The 18,296-nt window shown below is 52.2% G+C and overlaps 3 protein-coding genes across 9 annotated transcripts in view; 2 read left to right on the forward strand and 1 right to left on the reverse strand.

Annotated features, from left to right (window-relative positions):
• The first annotated feature begins 26 nt into the window (after nt 1-26).
• On the forward strand, nt 27-8,365 carry CARD9 (caspase recruitment domain family member 9). 4 transcript variants are annotated; one of them, XM_071817202.1, is made up of 13 exons: nt 27-1,018; nt 2,250-2,473; nt 2,755-2,892; nt 3,316-3,641; nt 3,886-4,065; nt 4,258-4,410; nt 4,874-4,999; nt 5,119-5,310; nt 5,860-5,901; nt 6,261-6,306; nt 7,350-7,535; nt 7,612-7,694; nt 8,085-8,365. In XM_071817202.1, exons 2-13 carry the CDS (start codon nt 2,290-2,292, stop codon nt 8,208-8,210), a joined length of 1,782 nt encoding a protein of 593 aa, XP_071673303.1. In that variant the 5' UTR covers nt 27-1,018; nt 2,250-2,289; the 3' UTR covers nt 8,211-8,365. The 4 variants fall into 4 exon arrangements, with proteins under 4 accessions (XP_071673303.1, XP_065710005.1, XP_071673305.1 ...); XM_065853933.2 differs by having other exon boundaries at nt 7,350-7,417; XM_071817204.1 differs by having other exon boundaries at nt 5,152-5,310.
• A 406-nt stretch (nt 8,366-8,771) lies between these two features.
• Nucleotides 8,772-15,504, forward strand: DNLZ (DNL-type zinc finger). The gene is made up of 4 exons (XM_065854182.2): nt 8,772-8,951; nt 9,322-9,461; nt 10,744-10,850; nt 13,053-15,504. Exons 1-4 carry the CDS (start codon nt 8,772-8,774, stop codon nt 13,322-13,324), a joined length of 699 nt encoding a protein of 232 aa, XP_065710254.2. The 3' UTR covers nt 13,325-15,504.
• Nucleotides 15,505-15,650: 146 nt separating this feature from the next.
• GPSM1 (G protein signaling modulator 1) overlaps nt 15,651-18,296 on the reverse strand; it is a 57,211-nt gene continuing 54,565 nt past the window's right edge. For all 4 annotated transcript variants that reach the window (XM_065853704.2, XM_071817543.1, XM_071817544.1 and 1 more), the window contains 3 exons: nt 17,994-18,153; nt 16,336-16,544; nt 15,651-16,022 (listed from right to left, as the gene is read on the reverse strand). In XM_065853704.2, coding sequence (XP_065709776.1) covers nt 15,834-16,022; nt 16,336-16,544; nt 17,994-18,153 — 558 coding nt within the window. In that variant the 3' untranslated portion in view covers nt 15,651-15,833. The remainder of the gene's footprint in view (nt 16,023-16,335; nt 16,545-17,993; nt 18,154-18,296) is intronic.

Raw genomic sequence — 18,296 nt, forward strand, 5'->3', positions numbered from 1 at the left:
TAAGAGAGGTACTGTATCTTTTTTTAGTATAAGTCTAATTTAATGCCTAACCAAAAGCACCGGCCTAAAGAATCTCTGAGCATCTCTGCCCTGCTCCTAATGATAACATGGAGGAACTCTCCAGAAACTTTGAAAGCAGAACAAAGAGTAGAGTGGGAAGCTAATGGGAAAATGTGTCATGCTGCCATGGTATCAGAGCGTGTGTGTTCTCCACACTTTTGTAAAACAGACTGCTAGTGAGTTTTTGCTGCAGCTGCAGTTCAGGGCTGCGGGGAGGCAGTCAAAGGTATGATGTTGATGCTTAAAATCATCCCAGCACTGCTGGCTGTGCTGCTCCTTTAATTATCGCTAGAGCCACAGCCTGTAATTTGGGAATCGTGGGTTATGTTCCTTGCTTTGCCAAGACTTGACTCCTTTTCCCTCAAAATACTGAGTTGTCATAATCATGCTTGGAGCTTAAGGACATCCAGAACTAGAGGCATTATTATAGAAATAATTCCTTTTGGCTGAACTCTAAACTGAGAGACCGTTTTTGCTGCCACTTGCTTTCCTGTATGAAGATGTTAACAGCTGAAGGGCCATTTGAAGAGCCTCTTCCTTCAAACTCTGGCTTGTTTCGTCCCCTGAAATCAGCTGGACAGACCCGTGCCTGTGACCTTCGCACTTTTGAGCCTTTCTGACCACTGCACAAAGAATCTTTCTGGACTCCAGCTGGAAAACAGGCAGAATGAGTTTAAAATCAATGTGTGGTGATGCTGCTGACTCGCAATGTGACCAGTGTGTCTCTTCTCCCCCATCACCCACTCTGGCTTCCCCTTTTTTTTAATATCTATTCTTTTCCTTCCCTTTCCCGTCTCAGAGTACGGCTGAGTAGTTTCCCCTTTTCTCTTTTCTCAAACCAGTTTTGCTCCTGGAATGATCTTTGCTCTTACCAGAATAGAAAGGGAGGCTGCACCCAAGACAAGTTTTCTCAGAGCCAGGACACAGATGAGTGAGGCTTTTGGCTGCACAGGCTCAGGTTGGTCCATATAATGCAGAATGGTTTATTTTAATGGGGAAACTGTTTTTATTTTACAGCTCTGAGGGAAGGCTGTGGTGTTTATCAACAGGGGAATGCGTTTCTTGTAATGTGCTGGGGCTGGTTTGACGTCAGGCAGAGCAAAGTATTTTCTCCATGACAAGTGACAAGTTCCCTGTCAGCCCAGCTCGTTAAAGTGAACTGACAATGTAACATTTAACGAGTATTCCAAAGGCGAAGAAGCCTGGGTATAGAGCGGGTATAGGCCTCTCAGGCTGTGTGTTTGTCACACGGGTGTTTGTGAGCATCAGTTGCTGAAGCTGCACAGGTGAGATCTGTGAGGTGGATGTGAGAGGCAGCTGACTTCTCTTTATATATGGATGAAGCATGCAGAAAACCAGCTTTTGCGTGATTATTGCTGAACTCAGTTGAAGTTGTCACCATTGGGGTGTTCACGGAGCCTTTTGCGGGTGTTAGGTGGTGATCAGACAGAATACAGGGATCTCCTGAATGCTGGGAGATGGAAGAGTGAGCTGTTCGTAATGCAGAGGCAACAGCTCATTAGAAGAGCTTTAAAGATGTTTTCACTCCTTCAGGAGATGCTCAGTTTCAAATTGCAAAGTTGCAGTTTGCCATCAACTTCTCTTGTGTTGTGTTCCAACCCTTTTTATATCATTCATTTGGATTAAAGATTTAATTCTAAGCACAGCTGAGCATCTGGAGAATCCATGGTGAAGTCAGTGAGATTCGACAGCCCGTTCCTGGGGTACGCTGTTGGGAATCTAGAGTTAGTTGGATTTTCCCCTGGTCATGGGGCTCTCAATGTCTTGCCTATCACCAGTGGACCCGTTGCTAGTTTCACTTTGCTCTAGCCCTGAGATCAGGGGGATGTTAGCTGGTTGGAGGGACATCTTCAAGCTTTGGTGACTTCTGTTTTCTCAGAATTTCTCGCCAGCTCTCCCTCACGTCTGGGGCAGCAGCTTTGGCACCAGCCTGGCCGCTGCTGCTGTCTCCACTCTGGTACCTCACTCTTCTTCCAGGTATGACTGCAGCGTGTTCTGCAGGTGATTTGCAAGCACTGACTTAAAGACCACGTGGGAGAATATGTTTCTGTACCTAAAAGATGCTTTTCCATTCTCAGGCTGTTAACACACTTGGTTTTAGCACCACCCCCAGTCCCCCTAGGAGGCTCAGAGTCTGCTTGTTCGTTTTCTGGTCTTGTTTTTCCAAGACAGGACAGCACTGCTCACCAATCCTTCTCGCTCACCAACATGTTGGAAGAAGATAACGATGAGACATGTTGGAATAACCTGGAGGACTTCCGGGTGAAGCTGATCTCCGTGATTGATCCTTCCCGTATAACACCTTATCTTCGCCAGTGCAAAGTGATCAACCATGATGATGAGGAACAAGTCCTCAATGACCCCAGCCTGGTGATGCGCAAGCGCAAGGCAGGTGGGTGAAGTGCAGCTTCGCCTCTGTAGATGTTCCTGTGCTCTGTTGGTTCCTGGGAGCAAATCAGAACAGGGTGCTGACCATCTGGACCTGGAGGAACACATTGCTTCTAGGTCACCATGTGCCTGTGTTTAGGCACAAGCGCTGTAGTCGCTGCTCAGCAGCCCCTTTCCCTTCCCTTTCCCCAGCGCATCATTGCAGGGAAAGAAGGAATGAGATGTTCTGTCAGAAATAGGTAAAGAGAAATAAATCAATAGAACATCCTGTTGCTACTATTTCAGGTGTTCTTCTGGACATTCTTCAGCGAACAGGACACAAGGGCTTTGAGGCATTTCTGGAGAGTCTTGAGCTTTATTATCCACAACTGTATAAGAAAATAACGGGCAAGGAGCCCAGCAGGGTTTTCTCTACGATTATAGGTAATGTTTATGTTCTGAAAAAACAGTTCTTTGTTTGGTGTTGCCGTGCAAATCAAGGGGGGATTCACCTCTGTTTTCCCCAGCTCCGGTGAGCAGAATCGGGAGTGTTCCCTGCGTTGTTCCCTGTGTGCTTTGGAAAGGCTCTGGCAAGAGCGGCCGGGCTGTCTGGTGTCGCAGGCTGCACCCAGGAGGGTGAAGGAGGAAGCACACGGATCAGTTCTGTTCTGCCAGTGATGCTGTGGTGTAGAAAGGCACAGAGCAGGGGGGGAGCAGCAGGGATAATTCGATCACACGTGCCTTCAGGCTTTGTGTGCCTGTGCGTGGCATGTGATGATCCCCATCTGCAGTGACCGCGGGTGGGAACCGGCGCTGTACATGTGTCCGGGGAGCAGACAGGACAGCTGATTCCTGCCCACCAAACAGACACCGCTGGGGAGTCCGGCCTGAGCCAGCTCCTGATGAACGAGATCGCGAAGCTGCAGAGCACCGTGCAGGAGGAGCGGCGGAAAGCCCAGGAGCTCAGCGTGTGGCTGCGCACCAAGGAGGACACGATCAGGGAGATGTGGGTGAGGGACAGCCTCCTCCGCAAGCACCAGGAGCGGGCGCAGAAGATGAAGGAGGAGAGGGACAGCCTGAGCAAGGAGCTGCGCAAGTGCAAGGACGAGAACTACAGCCTGGCGATGAGCTACGCCAAACAGAGCGAGGAGAAGAGCGCTGCCCTCATGAAGAACCGGGACCTGATGCTAGAGGTCAGTCACTTTTTTCTCAAGCTTCTGCTTCTTACCTGATCCCTGGAAGGCTGTACCAGATGTGCCTTTGTCCAGAGTTGTCTGAATCAGTCCAGCATGAGTTCTGTGCATCTTCTCAAACAACATGAGGAAAACAAAGGTGGAGAGAAACTTGCCCCATGTTTGTCTGGGGAATGAAGAGAGAACTGCTTGTGCAGGCCAGAGTTTTCTGTTTGTTGTTGATGAGCTCTGAACCTTCTTGTAGATCGATCACTTGAAGCACAGCCTCATGAAGGCTGAGGATGACTGCAAGCTGGAGCGTAAGCACACGATGAAACTGAAGCACGCCATAGAGCAGCGTCCGAGCCATGAGGTGATGTGGGAGATCCAGCAGGAGAAGGAATTTCTCTTGGCCAAGAATCAGGAGCTGGAAAACACTCTCCAGGTTGGTGGGGGGGTTGGAAATGGACTCCTGAGAAGTGATTGTAGCAGCCAGGGAAGCGATGGGGCTGCTCTGAAGTTGTGTGGGTCAGTTCTGGCTTTGCTCTCCTGAGTCAAAATAGAGCACACGTGGCTGCGGGGAGGGCATTAATATGGAGTTAGATGGCTGCTGTATCTCACTTCTTTCTTTGTCCAGCAGGTTGCCAGGGAACAGAATTTGGAGAAGAGCCTCTCCAGCGAGACTCTGGAGAAGGACTGTAGCCAGGTACTAGAAGAACGGCGGGAGCTGATGAACACCATTTACAGCCTTCGCAAGGAGCTGCGGCGAGCAGAGGTGCTCCAAGACAGAGTATGTGCTGTGGTCCTGAGCCTCAGCGGGTAGGACAGGCAGATGAAGCACCTGCCATGCCTTGCTTTTGAAGCAGAACAGCTGCTCAGCACCAATCCCTGCTGCTGCTACTCTAGTGTCTGTGTTACAGTTTGTTGAAAAAGGCACGCTAGTATTTTAGCATTCTGTGGCATTAACTGCTACCTGTTAATGCTTCATTATTTAATAGTCCCTGCCTCAGCCTGGAGGGTGGTGGGAGCTTTTATCTCGATTGACAGCTCAGGTACATGTCAATCCAACATGTCAGCAGTTCACTGGGTCATGTTGACCAACCTTCTGGTTGGCTTTGCCCCAGCTGGACAGTCAGGCTGGGCTTTGGCGTTGCGTGGTCTGGCTGTAGCGATCTGTGGACTGTCCCCACTTCTGCTCTGTACCAGCTCAGGTTCTGCCCACAAACAGGGTGGTTTTGACCTTCTTTCGACAGTACGTGGAGGAAAAAGAAATGCTTGAACTACAGTGCACATCTCTGAGGAAGGACTCCCAGATGTACAAAAGACGGATTGAAGCTGTCTTGCAACAGATGGAGGAAGTGGCTGCAGAAAGAGACCAGGTGATGAAACATTCCTCTGGGAGCCTCTGCTAATCGCTGCTTCACTGCTCGGAGTGGGCAGATACTGCACTGACTGTGCTGTTGTGTGACGTGCCGTGGCACGTTGTCCCTCACGCCAGGCGCTCCTGACCCGGGAACAGTTCTACACGCAGTACTCCAAGAACCTGGTGGAGAGGGACACGCACCGCAAGCAGATCCGGGAGCTGGGGGAGCGATGTGACGAAATGCAGCTGCAGCTCTTCCAAAAGGAGAGTCAGTTACTGGCTACTGAAGCCAAGCTGAAGAGGTTGCAGCTGGAGCTCCCCACTCCGGTACGTCTGCAGGTTGTTGTCCATGGGGTGGGCTGGGGAGCTGTGTAGGGCCAGAGCGTGGCCATTCCGAGGCCTTTGCACCAAAGCCGTTTGGATTCGGTGCCAGCTCTGTGGGCAACGATCCCCATGCAAACACCGAGTTTGGAGAAATGAACAACGTGATGGATCCTGTTACCTCACCCTGGTTCCAGGCGCACATAAGCTGGACTGGTGCACGCTGAGGCTTTTTGTGCTTGGAGCACATCCAAAGATAATGAGGGGAAACTCAACCACCGAAGAGTGAGCTCTGTTTAGAGACTGTGTATGTGCCATTTGGATGAAATGGGAGCAGGGTGTGAGGGTGCTGAAGTTTTTGGAATTAAATTAGGTATACAGGGGCTTTTAATTAGCGTGGCATCTCGTGTGCTTTCTCCAAGTGGTCAGACAGGAGCGTAGGAGGGAGGAAGTCCACACTTCTCTGTTTTCTGGAGCTTTCAGTCTCCTGTATATTCCCTTACTACCACTTCCTTGCTTATGAAGAATGATTAATTCATACTGGTTTTATTTCAGACCTCTGACCTGGACGACACCTCCTCCAGAGATTCCCAGGAAGTGAGTAGGGTGCCTTGTTTACCTTTTACTTTCTTCAGGGATGGGTTCAAATTCCTCACGTGTGCTCAGTTCCCCAGGTAACATCAGTTTGCCATCCACGGCTCAAGCTCATATCCAGGATATCAAATCTACAGAGGCAGCAAAACAGACCAGTGACAGAATATCCCTCTGTCCTGAGATTTCTAAGTGTAGGACACAATAATGGGGTTAGTCAGCAAGATTTGTTGAATCTAAGCAAATCAGGGGAATTGAATTGTTTTGAGTTGCTCCTGTTTCTTCTGTTCCTCCATCTGTTCCTGGCTGCTGGGAAACAGAACAAGGGGCAGTTCTCATGTTCTTGCTTTGTTTCTGTCCCATAGCTCACTCTTCACAGTCATCTAGATGAAGATACGCAACCGACTAAAAGTAAGGCTTTTCTTGGGGAAACAGAGTCCAGTTCTTGAGAGGATGATCCAGTGCTTCAAAGGGATGGGAAAACACATTCCTGGGTTTGGCTTTGTAGCCTAAGTGGCGACTCAGGTTGTGAGAGATGCTTCTCAGTGCGCTGCGCTTGGCACCCCGAGTGAGAGCAGCTGGAGATGGTGAGAACAGGCACCCATAGCTCAAAGCGTTCTGCCACTTCAGACATCCTTCCACCTCCGCTGGCCTGTGTGGGGGGGATTTCTCCCTCCCCTCTTCCCTGTGACGTTGCAGGCTGTTTTCACAAAAGCAGAACCACGTAGTTAACACTGTCACTGGTTCTTTTTCTGTGGCATTCCCGGTGGAAGTGACTCAGCAGTGTGGAAAGGCATCAATAGGCTCTTCTAAGAACTTGAAATTCGCTTTTAAAACATGTTGAGAAAGGAAGGAATCTGGCACAGTAGAAGGAATTTTCTGGCTTGATCTCCTGGAAGATCTAAGTGATCTTTTCATTCACTGAGGTGGGAGATTTTTCACAAAAGCTAAATGCCACTGATCCCAAAAGCCTTTTATTATTCTACCTCACTCAGCTAAAACACACGTATTGCAATACCCGACCACGACATAGGGAGTTTCACTAAAATCTGGTCTGATGTGAAGTGCCTTGATACGCACAACTTAGTTGTTGGGAAACAGGGACGAGTTATGGTTAAAATAATGATTGACATTATTTCTAATGTGATTATTTATTATTATTTTTTTAGTGATGCTAAGCAGAGGTGCTGCTTTGCAAAGGTCCGTTTTGCTCCCGTGTCTCCCTCCATCACCCCGGGTCAGGGTCCAAGTGAAAAGTGCCTCGTGCATTGATCACAGCACTGAACCCCCAGTGTTTTTCAAGGGTTGGTTTCAGTTCTGCCGCTGACTCTGTGCAGCTCTTACCGTTCAGCCATTGCCGTTTGACGAACGGGTGGAGGGAGAAGTTACTTCGCAATGGCAACTATGACTAAAGCTGTGATTTTTTGTTGGTTTGTTTTTCCTTCTCTTACAAGATCGCCCTGAAGGACAAACCCAGCAATTTAGCACTCCAGAGATCAGTCTGCCTCCAAAGTCACCAAGTGTAAGAGAATCCTTTTGGGCTCTTCCTTACTACTTTACCTTCTTTTGGGGGTGTTCTGCGCCTTTCACCCCGCAGAGGCCACACGCAGAACACGCGCCTCAAACCCTTGGCAGAGCAGGTTTGTGCTCCCTGGTGCTGACGCTGATCTGATCTCCAGAGGAATCCCGCTTGTACTTGTTTGGATTTCTTTGCAGTTCAAGGAGTGTGGCTCAGCCAACGAGGAGCTGGCGGAAAAGGAGCGGAGGAGGATGCGGGACTGCTTCGAGCGATACCGAAGGTCCGGACTTTCTGTAAATGAGACATATTGTGTGACTTAACTCATTAGCTTGTTGTATTTCCTCTTTTCTGACCCGCGTCCCCAAGCTCGGCTCAGGGAGGGCACAGATTTATCACAGCTAATCTGCAGAGGCTTGTGCTTCTCGCTGAGCTGGTTGAGACTCCTGGTTTAGTACCTGAGGTGGCCAGGATGGCTACGAACCCACACACTCTGGACCGTGCACATGGTTCTGCAGCAGGGAGCGGAGAGCGCTCCAAAGAATTGCTGCTTTAATCAATTGGAAAGATTTCTCTGTGTGTTCATCAGTTTAGATAATGGATTGATACCGACTGAACCTCCCACTTGTTTGCAGAAAATGTCTTCTAAAAATGTAACGAATTTTGTTTTCAGAAAAAGAGCGATGCGGAGGGTCCCCAAGGACCGACACCACGAGGCCGACTGGGAGAACAGCAGCGACAACACCGACACCGAGGGCTCCTGAGCCGGACCCGACTTGCCCTTGTAGTTCTCTCTTAATGAACTAATTGGATTTTAAAACACCCAAACAAACATGTTAATGTTTGTAGCAGGGCTGGATTGTTTAGCTGTGATGTCCCCTCCTCCATCTCGCCCTTGGGAAGGCAGCGGTGCCCGGGTGTGCGCCGCACAAATAAAATCAACTCGGCTCTTAAGCGTTGTTTAAGTTTGCCCAAAGCCACGAGGCTGTACGTTAATTAACGGCGGGTCCCTCCAGCCGCAGGGAGCTGGAGGAGCCTCGGTCTGTACCGGGGGAGCCCGTGGGTCTCACCGACCGCAGGCGCCGCTCGGTTCCCGCCGGTGACCGGGGCCAGCGCCGGGCCCCGCCCGCGGCGGCTGCCCACACCCGACATGGCCGGCGCCCGCACCTAACATGGCCGCCGCCTTCACCTAACACAGCCGGCGCCCTCACCTAAGATGGCCGCCGCCTTCACCTAACACGGCTGGCGCCCGCACCTAAGATGGCCGCCGCCTTCACCGAACACGGCCGGCGCCCGCACCTAACATGGCCGCCACCGCCTCAGCGCCCGCCCCCTCCGTGCGCCTGCGCCTTGCAGCGCCATGCACCGCGCTGCGCGGGCGGTGGTAGGGGCGCTGCTCCGGGCCGCTCCGCCATGGCGGCCCCGCCGCCCGCCGCCCGTCCCGCCGCCGCTCCGCCGGGCCCCGCTCCGCACGGCCTGCAGCGCCGCCGCCCCAGGGCAGCCGCGGCCCGCGCACTATCGCCTGGTGTACACCTGTAAGGTGAGGGGGCCGGCGCGGGAGGGCGGGCGCTGAGGTGAACGGGTCCTCCCGCGGAACAGGCGCCGGGCTGGGCTCAGAATCAATCACAGGGTGGTTGGGGTTTGAAGGGGCCCTTAGGGATCATCTTCTCCAACCCAGAATCTTCACACGGGACCCGTCAGGAGCACTAAAACTCTGTGGGCACTGTAGTTCAGGCGAGAAAGCTCATACGTTTGTGTCCGGACCGTTGGTACAAACTCCACGGCATCGCAGCACAACTGAGCTGCCTTGAAACAGAGGTGAGGGAGGGGGAGATAAACCTTTTAATCAGGTAAATAAAATACTTTTCTCCTAAAGGCTGCGGTTATAAATCACGATGTTTGGTTGGCAGGTCTGCCAGACCCGCTCGGCCAAGACCATTTCCAAGCTGGCGTACCACAGCGGGGTGGTGATCGTCACCTGCCCGGGCTGCGGGAGCCACCACGTCATCGCCGACAACCTGGGCTGGTTCTCCGACCTGCAGGGGAAGCGGTGAGTGAGCCCGGGACACCCGTTCCGCCGGGGACCGGCTGCCGAGTTACCGCAGCGTCCTCTGTGGCTGATGCGTTACTTCTGTGAGGCTTTGTCGAGGGTTTTGATTGCGGGGTGACAATAAAATCTCCTCCCCCGCCTTTCCCCATCTTGGCCCTCCCTCTCCCCCCTTCCCGCTCAGGACAGGCGATCGGGAGGAAAAGGAGGACAGAAAAGAGTGGAAAAAATTAACAATGTTTTACTAATGCTACTAATAAGAATAGAGAAAATAATACAAAATATATACAAAACCAATCTTGAAAGTCTCAGCAACTGCAGAGCCGGCACCCAAAGTCCTGGACTGGACTCTGCAGCCAACCGGAGCTGGATTCAGTCTCTCACTAGGCCTCAGTTTGCAGGGACAACCAGGAAGGTCCTCTCCTAATGTCGGCCATAAGCAGAAGGGAAAAGGGATGAGATCCTCGTGATCTCCTACTTCTATATGAAGTATTCATGTGAATGGGATGTTATACACCATTGGTCAGTTTCTTGGTCACCTGTTTCTGGTTGCCCCTCTCAGGAGATGTCCATCCGTGCTTATCAATAAGTTTGCATTCTATTGCTATGTTTACCAAAACATGTATCTGGTTCTCTAGAAAAATGCAGCTGATATGAAGGCTTTAGCTGACAGGCAAATTCACTAAAAGAGAAACTTGTTTTTTAACAAAACCAGGACATGCTTTTAGAATGCAGTTCAGAGAAAACCAGAGATTTTGCTGGATATAATTCTCTGCTTATCTGGATTCTTAGAGCACACAAGCCGAGTTTATAATCTGTAGTTTGACAGCTGCTGCCTAGGGTTCAAATAAATGGTGTAAAGTGGCAGCAGCTGTGCGGTACACACCATCCGTGGTGGTGCCGGCAGGTGAATTACTGCGAGTGGGTCCTTCTGTTCTCCCTCGGGTTTATTAAATCACTGCAAGGTTTCCCTGGCTGTTTTAAACGTCTGGACCCACGTGCCGCTGCGTTTCAATGATTTCTAACTCCCTTAGATACCTTTAAAAATCTCCGTTTATCCATAATTGCGCAGTCATTGATCCCAATGGATCAAAATAGTCCCAGAAGGTTTGGGTGGTTTTATCTGCTTCCCAAATGCTTTATGGAGAAATAACCGCGGTATCGCTCGTGCGTGGTTCACTGTGGATTTAACCCTGAGAGCAAAGCGTGGAAGTTGAGTCTGCGCTTGACTCTTGGCTCTGGCCTTTGCTGCGGGGTCACTGTTGGTTTTCAAATCGCTGTTCAGGAACATCGAGGAGATCCTGGCAGCCAAAGGGGAGAAGGTGAGACGCGTGGCTGGCGAGGAAGCCTTGGAACTGCTGCTGGAAAGCTCGGCTGATACCGGGTCCCCAGGTGAGCCCCCCGAGGGAGAAAGCGGGGAATCCCCCCCAGAGACTGGCGGCAAGGAACAGACCTGACCAACGGGATTGGTGTCGTTCTGCTGGTGGCCAGAGAGACTCTTAAACCTTTATTTCCTGATTTCAATGGTCTGCGTTTAAAATAAACTCGGGCACTGGTCTTTCTCTGCTGTGCGTCTTTGTCTCGTGGAGTTTTGCCTTTGATCGAGCTGATGTTTTTAGAGGTGTAGATACTTTTCTGGGTACTTGTTTTGTTGTCTGTCGAGTGTCGGTGCTTCGGTGGTGTCTGGAGCGCTGGTTTGTGTGCTGGTTTGTCAGTAAAATCCCTCACAGCCTTATTGTCTCTGGGCTGAACAAACCCAGTTCCTTCAGCCAAGCGTGTCCAGGTGCTCATGGTTCTTAATCAGCCCACTATTCACTGAGGCCATTGCATTGAGTAATGAGTGTTTTAATGAGTTTACTCCATTCACCTGAAGCGCTCTGGGTGCTTTTATACATGTTGCATTACAAGCACAGATCGGAGCGTCAGCAAAGAACGATGTTTTCCTCTTGGTATGAAATTTCAGAGCGATGAAGCAGCATTGGAGTGGAGTTGGACCAAGGGTTGGACTTGATGATCTCTGAGGTCTTTCTTTTCCAGCCCAGTCGATTCTGTGATTGAGGGGCAGGAGCTTCACTGCCTCGTGTGTTCAGCTCCCGGTGAGATGACAGGATGCTGCAGTGACCCACGTGTTAACCAAGCAGCAGGATCTTGCACACATTGCCGTGTGCTCACCCTGTTGGGAGTTGCTGGCCCCTGTTAGCACTGCTGCAAGAGGGGGGTCTTTTATCACCTTCTGCCTGAAAAATCAGCATTCTGCTTCCTTTGTGCTCGAGCCTTTGGGGTGGCACAGAGCAGCTGTTTCAGGATCTGCGTTGCCTTGGAAACAATTTACAACCTGAGGTTTGGGGTTTTTTTATCCTGTTCTTACCTTTCTCACCTGTTATTCACCCCACTACAGAGAGCTGGTGCTCGTTTTTGCTGTGTTACAGTAAAAGCTATAGCAAAGTTGGTCTGTGCTGGCTGTTAGTAGATTTTTTAGTGGTTTTTGGTGTTTTTTCAGCGCAGTATCCCCGGCACCGGGTGCTGTGGGGTTCTCAGGGACATGGGGTAGTGCCAGGGCTGGGGTAACACTGCAAGAAATCGGTGCTTCTCATGACAAACCATTCTGGGCCTGTCAGCTGGGAAGGTGTTGCAGTTACGTGAGGGAATTTGCACGTCACACCGAAGGTTTTGCTGCTAATAGATTGCAGGTAAAACAGGAATTTTGTGCTGCCTTTTGAAGGGGATTTTTCTGACAAATGGTGTGTCACGGGGAGCGTGTCTGTTGTTGAAAGGGGACAGAGGTGAGCACGCTTTGTCTAGCAGGAGCCCAGCAGACCTTGCTTTAGCCAGAGACGAGGGATTGGGAAGAGGAGATGCAGCTTTTCTCCTGAACCGGAGGTTTGGGGAAGAAGTGCCGTGAAGTCCTGGTGCAGCGGAGCAGGGGAGAGCGACTGGAGGGGCAGCCGACCAGGGTGAGTCTTTGTGGGATGGGGCAGGGGACAAAGCAGCAGTCGCAGGGAGGGCAGCAAAAGTAAAGCTGTTTTCACATTCCTTGAAGCATTTCACTGCGGCTGTTAAGGGCTGGATCCTCTTCCTGGTTCCTGCCCATAAAGGCTTTTCTGCAAAACGGCAAATACTTTGCCTCTGGTTTTCTGCCTCTTTGAGCAAATCCTCCTTTTGTAGTGCGGCTGAATTCCAGAGTTAATGTGGCTGTTAGGGGGTTACTGGTGTTCTGGCCCGTGTTCAGTGGGACGGTGGTGTTTGGGAACAGGGGGACCCTGTGGGGAAGAACCAAACAGCAGGGAGGCTGGGGCACTATCCTGTCTTTCTGCTGTTTGTTTTTCAGAGGTCCTGCACTGGGGCAGCACCCTGTGCTGCGGTAACTCGCAGGTTACAGCTGCTACAGCAGCATTCTGCAGTCCAGGGCTGAACAGCGAGTCCTGGCGATCTCGCATCCCTCCGGTGGGTGTCAGCGCCAGAGAGCGCGTCCCTCTGGCCGGGGCTGGCACTGGAACGGCCTCGTGTCTGCTGCCATGGGTACGGCAGAGCAGCGACCATTGCGGGTCAGTTGCAGCCACTGCCTCCTACTCACAGAGCCTTTCTGTTTCGTAGGTGCTGAGAGAGAGAGAACATGGACTGGAGAGTCTGCGCTCGCTTCCCCAGCTGCTGAGGACAGCGAGAGATCACAGGTTGGACCCCATCGCTCGCTCAGAGGGATTTCCCGTTCCTGTGAGACTGAGCTGCTCCCCTTTGTGTGCTGGGGGGGGCTGGTTCTGTCTGCACGTCACACAGAGACTTCCAGCACAGAGCTGCTTGTGTCCAGGCACCCAGAGGCACGAGAGGGCCTGATGAGAACGAGCTGGGGGTTCTTCATTAATCTTTGATTGGGGCCAGCACAAGTCAGCCAGGCGTGGGAAGACCAGCTGTGACTTGGCTTTATCCTCACAGAGTTCAGGATCCAAAAATCTGCTGCTCTCAGCCCCACTTTCTGACAAAGCCTAAGGGCCTGCTCACCCCTGCTGTGCCGGACCGAGCTCACGCTGCCGCTGCTGCTTTGTGAGTATCTGAACTAAGGGCCGATTCAGGGCTTTGCGCAGCACTCGCTGCCCTTTCCCTCTTGTCACTGCCACCGGGGAAACAAGACACGTCTTGTGTGGAAGGCGCCGAGAAGGCGCCAGCACAGGGCTGAGCCGGAGCCCAAGGCACAGCCTGAAAGGAAAAACTCGGCCGAGTTCTGAGAGGAGGGCTCAAGCTGGCAGAAAAGCTGGGCTTTTCTCTCTAAGCGGGGCTGCTTGTCTGCCCTGTCGTCCTGGTAACTTGGGCTGTTGCTCAGGGTTTTGTGTCCATCCACAGCCACTCGATCAGACAGATGTTGGGATTTAGGGCTGCGGAGCTGTGTGTTCTTAATGCAAAGGGATGTGTAGGTGGGCGCACACGTGCTGTTTGCCACAGGAGACCCCCAGCCACCCCGACAGCGGCTCTGCTGGCCGGCCAAGAAATAACGCCAATGGATTTTTGTCACTGAAGCTTAGACACAAATATTTATTAAGCACAAACCCCACCCCCCCTTCCCCTTGAGCTGTATTCATTTCTAATATATTAATTCATTTGGCAGATTATTTTTTTAGAAAAAAAAGTACCTGTGGGTTGGAAATTTCCCCCCATTAAAATGACATTAGCAAAAGCACATGTAAAAAATAAATAAGCTCATACATTCAAGTATATGGCAAATAATTAACATCTCTGAAAGCTTAACGGTCAGATTCCAGTTCACCACCTGGCTGAAAGCTGCACAGGCCGGAGCCTGCGGCTGCTCAAGTCGTCTTCATCTTCAATGTTTTCCTCCTGTCCCGGGTAGGAGGCCGAGCCGGTGCAGCCGGTGCGAGCTCCCAGGGCAGGGGCCGCAGCCACCGCTCCGCATGGTCAGTGCAGGCAGGTTCAATGCCCAACGAGCAGCATCACTGGTCTAAAAATCTTACTGCTGGTTGGAAATGTTTCCATCAAATGCATTTCACATAGAAAGTGCTGTTTTGTTCTCTATAGGAACACATCTGCTTTGGCAGAACTCGTTACTGGAGTTGCTGAAGTCCAAGATAGACTGTCTGGTCAAGCAAAGAAAAAATACTCCACCTCCCTGAAGTTAAATCCACGCTCCCCTCCTCATAGGGTTTGCTTTTCCAACTGTTCCAAAAGGGGAAGGAATTAGAGTAAATGTAGACCCTTGTGTGGGGGTGGAACTGACTTCCCAGCCCACAACCCAGTCTGGAACTCTCAGGAGGCTCCATTTATTGGAGATAGATCAGGCAAAATGGGAGCACCTGGCCAAGAGCAGCTCCGCAGGGACACGGAGAAGCTCAGCACTGGTTTGGGGAGAGCCAAGGGAGGGCAGGGCTCGTATCCTGCCTGCTGTCGGACACAAAGGGAGGCGAGGATGCTTCTGTTCGCTCCCCTGATAAGTCATGGCCGGAAAATTTTGCTGGCTCCGAGCCCGGCACTGCAGAACGCGGGCTCTGCCTCGGGCACACTCACCTGCACGCAGGACACCCCTGCACGACACTTGTGGCTCAGCAGCACCAGAAGTGACGCGTCACCCGCGTTTGCCTTGTGCTGAGCAGACAGGCAGGGACGCCCAGCCCTGGGCTGCACAGCTGGCGGCTGCTCTTCAGGGTTTGGCCCAAGCCCAAGCTGGGCTTTGCTGCGCCGCTGTTCTCTAGAGGTAGCAAATCCCACTAAAGCTCAGCTCAGCGAGGCTTTGCTCCAGCTCGGGAGGTGCCACGAGGGGCTGTCACAGGGCTCACAGCAGAGTCCCCAGCAAACCTAAAATAAAGCTGAAGGTGTGTGGGACCATGACTGCAGCTGGGTGAGGTTTGAAACGGCCAGTGTAGCCTCTGACTTGGGCTCATTTCCTCCTGTAGAAAGAAGAAAGCTGAGCAAGACATTCCAGGGAAGGATCCAGAGCAGTTTGTGTCACCTCGTGATGCAGGCAAGACTTCCAAATGGAAAAGGTGCTCTTCCCTTTTCCCCTTAAATCAAAAATGTTGTGGAAATAAAAGGCTGGAGTTAAGTACCCGCTCTGGGCTCCTCCTTTGGCTGACAGCACATGTTCCTGGATTTTTAGGTAGTAAGCAAAGGGGCTGCCCAAGTCGTCTTCCCTGGTGCTGTGCCCACTGGTACAGTGGCCGCGAGTCCTGAAAAACCCCCTTGTTTAAAGACCGTCTCCCGTCCGATGGGTCTTCCTGCAGTGCTGCCCCCGCAGAGCAGCCCGGCGCAACGCGGCGAGGTGCAGCTCCTGAGAAGTGGGGGAGCGCTCGGCTTTGAAACCGCCTACCCTTTTAAAAACTTTTTAAAACCAAAACGAAATCAAAAGAACCCCCCCGAGCCAAACCCCGGTTCTTAGCTGGAACCGGACCTCTGCTGCTCCTCTGCTGCCTCCTCCTGGGCTGAGGCCAAATCCACCCGCTGCTCGTCCATGCGCTTGGCCTGGACACGCTGGATGAGGCTGAAGAAATCTTCATCGGGCATCGTGGGGCCGCGGGGAATGGAGTCGGGTGGTGCGCAGCGCTGGTCGTCTATCCTGGAGGACTGCACGGGGAGAACAGGCGTTAGGGTACCGATAAAACAGTTCTGTCATAAAAATAAAAGGCTGTGGGGAGCGCCCAAGGGTGCACGTTCCTGTGAGGGCTGTGGGCACCACTTGGACGGTGGGTTCTTCAGCCGCTCTCATTCGCAGAGCGGTGACAACACCCAGCCCTCAGTACAGGGTTAAAAGAGGATACGGAGGTAAAGGCAGCGCCCGCCGGGGTGCCCAGGGCTCATGGGAGCAGCTGCTGGGCAAGTTGGGGAGAAACCAGGGCCCCCCCCTCTCCAGCTCGGCAGCCCATCGGCCCTGCAGTACCTGACACTTCATGAGCATGTTGAAGAACTCGTCCCCAGGCTCCTGGGCGTCCCCCTCCACGCGCAGGTGGCCCAGGTTGTTGTGCGTGATCCGCAGGCCAGGCAGGTTGCCCACGTTGGCGCGTTGGTCATCCAGCCGCCTGCTCTGGGAGCTGGCGATGAGATCGAAGAACTCCTCGGTCTGCGGAGATGCCATCAGGGAGGACTGGGCTGCGGGAGGAGGAGCACACAGCACGGTCAGCTCTGCGGGACGCTGTGGGGCCGGGCAGCGCTCAGGGCAAAGAGCCTTTTGAGTCCTGGCAGCAAAACGCTCCTGGACAACAGACACTGCGCCCAGGACGAGGACAAGCAAAAGAAAACGATAAGAAACCTGACCCGATTGGTGTTACTGTCCCAGGGAGCACAAAGCACTTGAGCAGAGGGTGTCCCAAGCCTAACACAATGTGCTCGTTGTAGAGCCCCTGCTCCTGGAGTTGCAGAAATACATGAAAATCTCTGCACTGATATGAACACAAGTTTCTTCCCCTCCAGCTCCCAAAGACACCTTGAAAATAACACGTCTGAAAGGCTCAGAGACCAAATGAGAGCTGAACAGAACGTGGGCCTACTTGTACATTCTTTATAAAGCTTCATATTTTAAACTCAGTCTCCTAAATTACACAGCTGTTACAGTCAAATGCACTTCTGTATCAGAAAGGAGTGTCTTGAAAAGGCGATGCTGGTTTCCACCCAATTTTTAGAAGATAAAACCCACTCCCCTGGCAGCCAGCCTGCCCTGCCGCAGCCGGACCCGCTCTGCACCTGCTTCCCCCGGGCTGTGGCTCTTGTCAGGGGTCTCCACTTCGTACTCCACATTCCTTATCCAACCAATAAACCATCCCTTCAAATGAAGTGGTTTTTCAGCCCTTTGTGATGGTGCTTAAGCACGCAAGCGTGACCTGCACATTTTAGTGCTTTTCTCCAGCTTGGTTTAAACAAAGAACCTCAACACCACATCATAAAAAATAGACATGAAACCGAAGCGCAAACACAGGCCCGACCTGGCTTTCCTGTCCCATCTATTTGTCAGGAGGCTTCCTCAATTTATCCCTGTTCTTCCTGCGGGTGAGCTGTCTGCCTTCTGCAGCTTCCTATTGTTTACCCATCCTGCTGGCTCCTCTCCTTACGCAGCACCTATCACCGCGGCATCCAAGAGCTCTACAAAATCCAGACGTTTTTCCTCCATGGCAACGCAATGAGGAAAACTGGTGACACTTTAACCTGCCCGTGGAAGCCCGTCCCGGCACCCTGCCTGCCCCAGCTCCCCCAGCAAACATCAGCATTTTCCTCCTGGACACGCTGGCAGAGGCAAAACCCTCCTGCCAACCTCACGGTTCAGCAGGCCAGTACTAGAGATCCATACTAAAAAAATCCAAGTACATTCTGCATTTCTCTTGCTATTTTACTCTCCAAGCCTTAGTTCACATTCCCCAGCCTTTCCCTCAGCAACCATTAACATCCGAATGTTTCTTCCCTCCTTAAGTAATGACGCAGATTGCCAAAGAACCGCTCAGTTCGGGGAGCCCAGGCTTGGGGAAAACATCACAAGATTCACAGTAAAACACAGCAGCCGGCCAGGCCATGGGAGCAGCAGGGACAGACGGACACATCGGTACTCACAGATCCGCTCCTCCAGGGCAGGGACTGGGGTGGCAGCCGCCTCTGCAGCCTCCGCCGGGCATTCTTCCAACGGGCAGCGCTGATCATCCATCCGGTTGCTCTGGAACTTGCTCAGCAGGTCAAAGAAGCATTCCTCATCCGAAGGGGTCCGGTTGATCTTCTGGGAAGACAATGAAATACAGAAAAGGGTCAGAATGCCCCAAACAGCTCCCCGTGTCCAATCGCTCTGTCTGGCATGGTCTGGGCAACGCCTCGTGCCCTCTCCTGCTCCCTTCAGGGCAGGCACCGCTCCCTCTGTGCTCC

This window comes from Patagioenas fasciata, chromosome 20, assembly GCF_037038585.1.
Source record: "Patagioenas fasciata isolate bPatFas1 chromosome 20, bPatFas1.hap1, whole genome shotgun sequence".
NCBI classification, from domain to species: Eukaryota; Metazoa; Chordata; class Aves; order Columbiformes; family Columbidae; genus Patagioenas; species Patagioenas fasciata.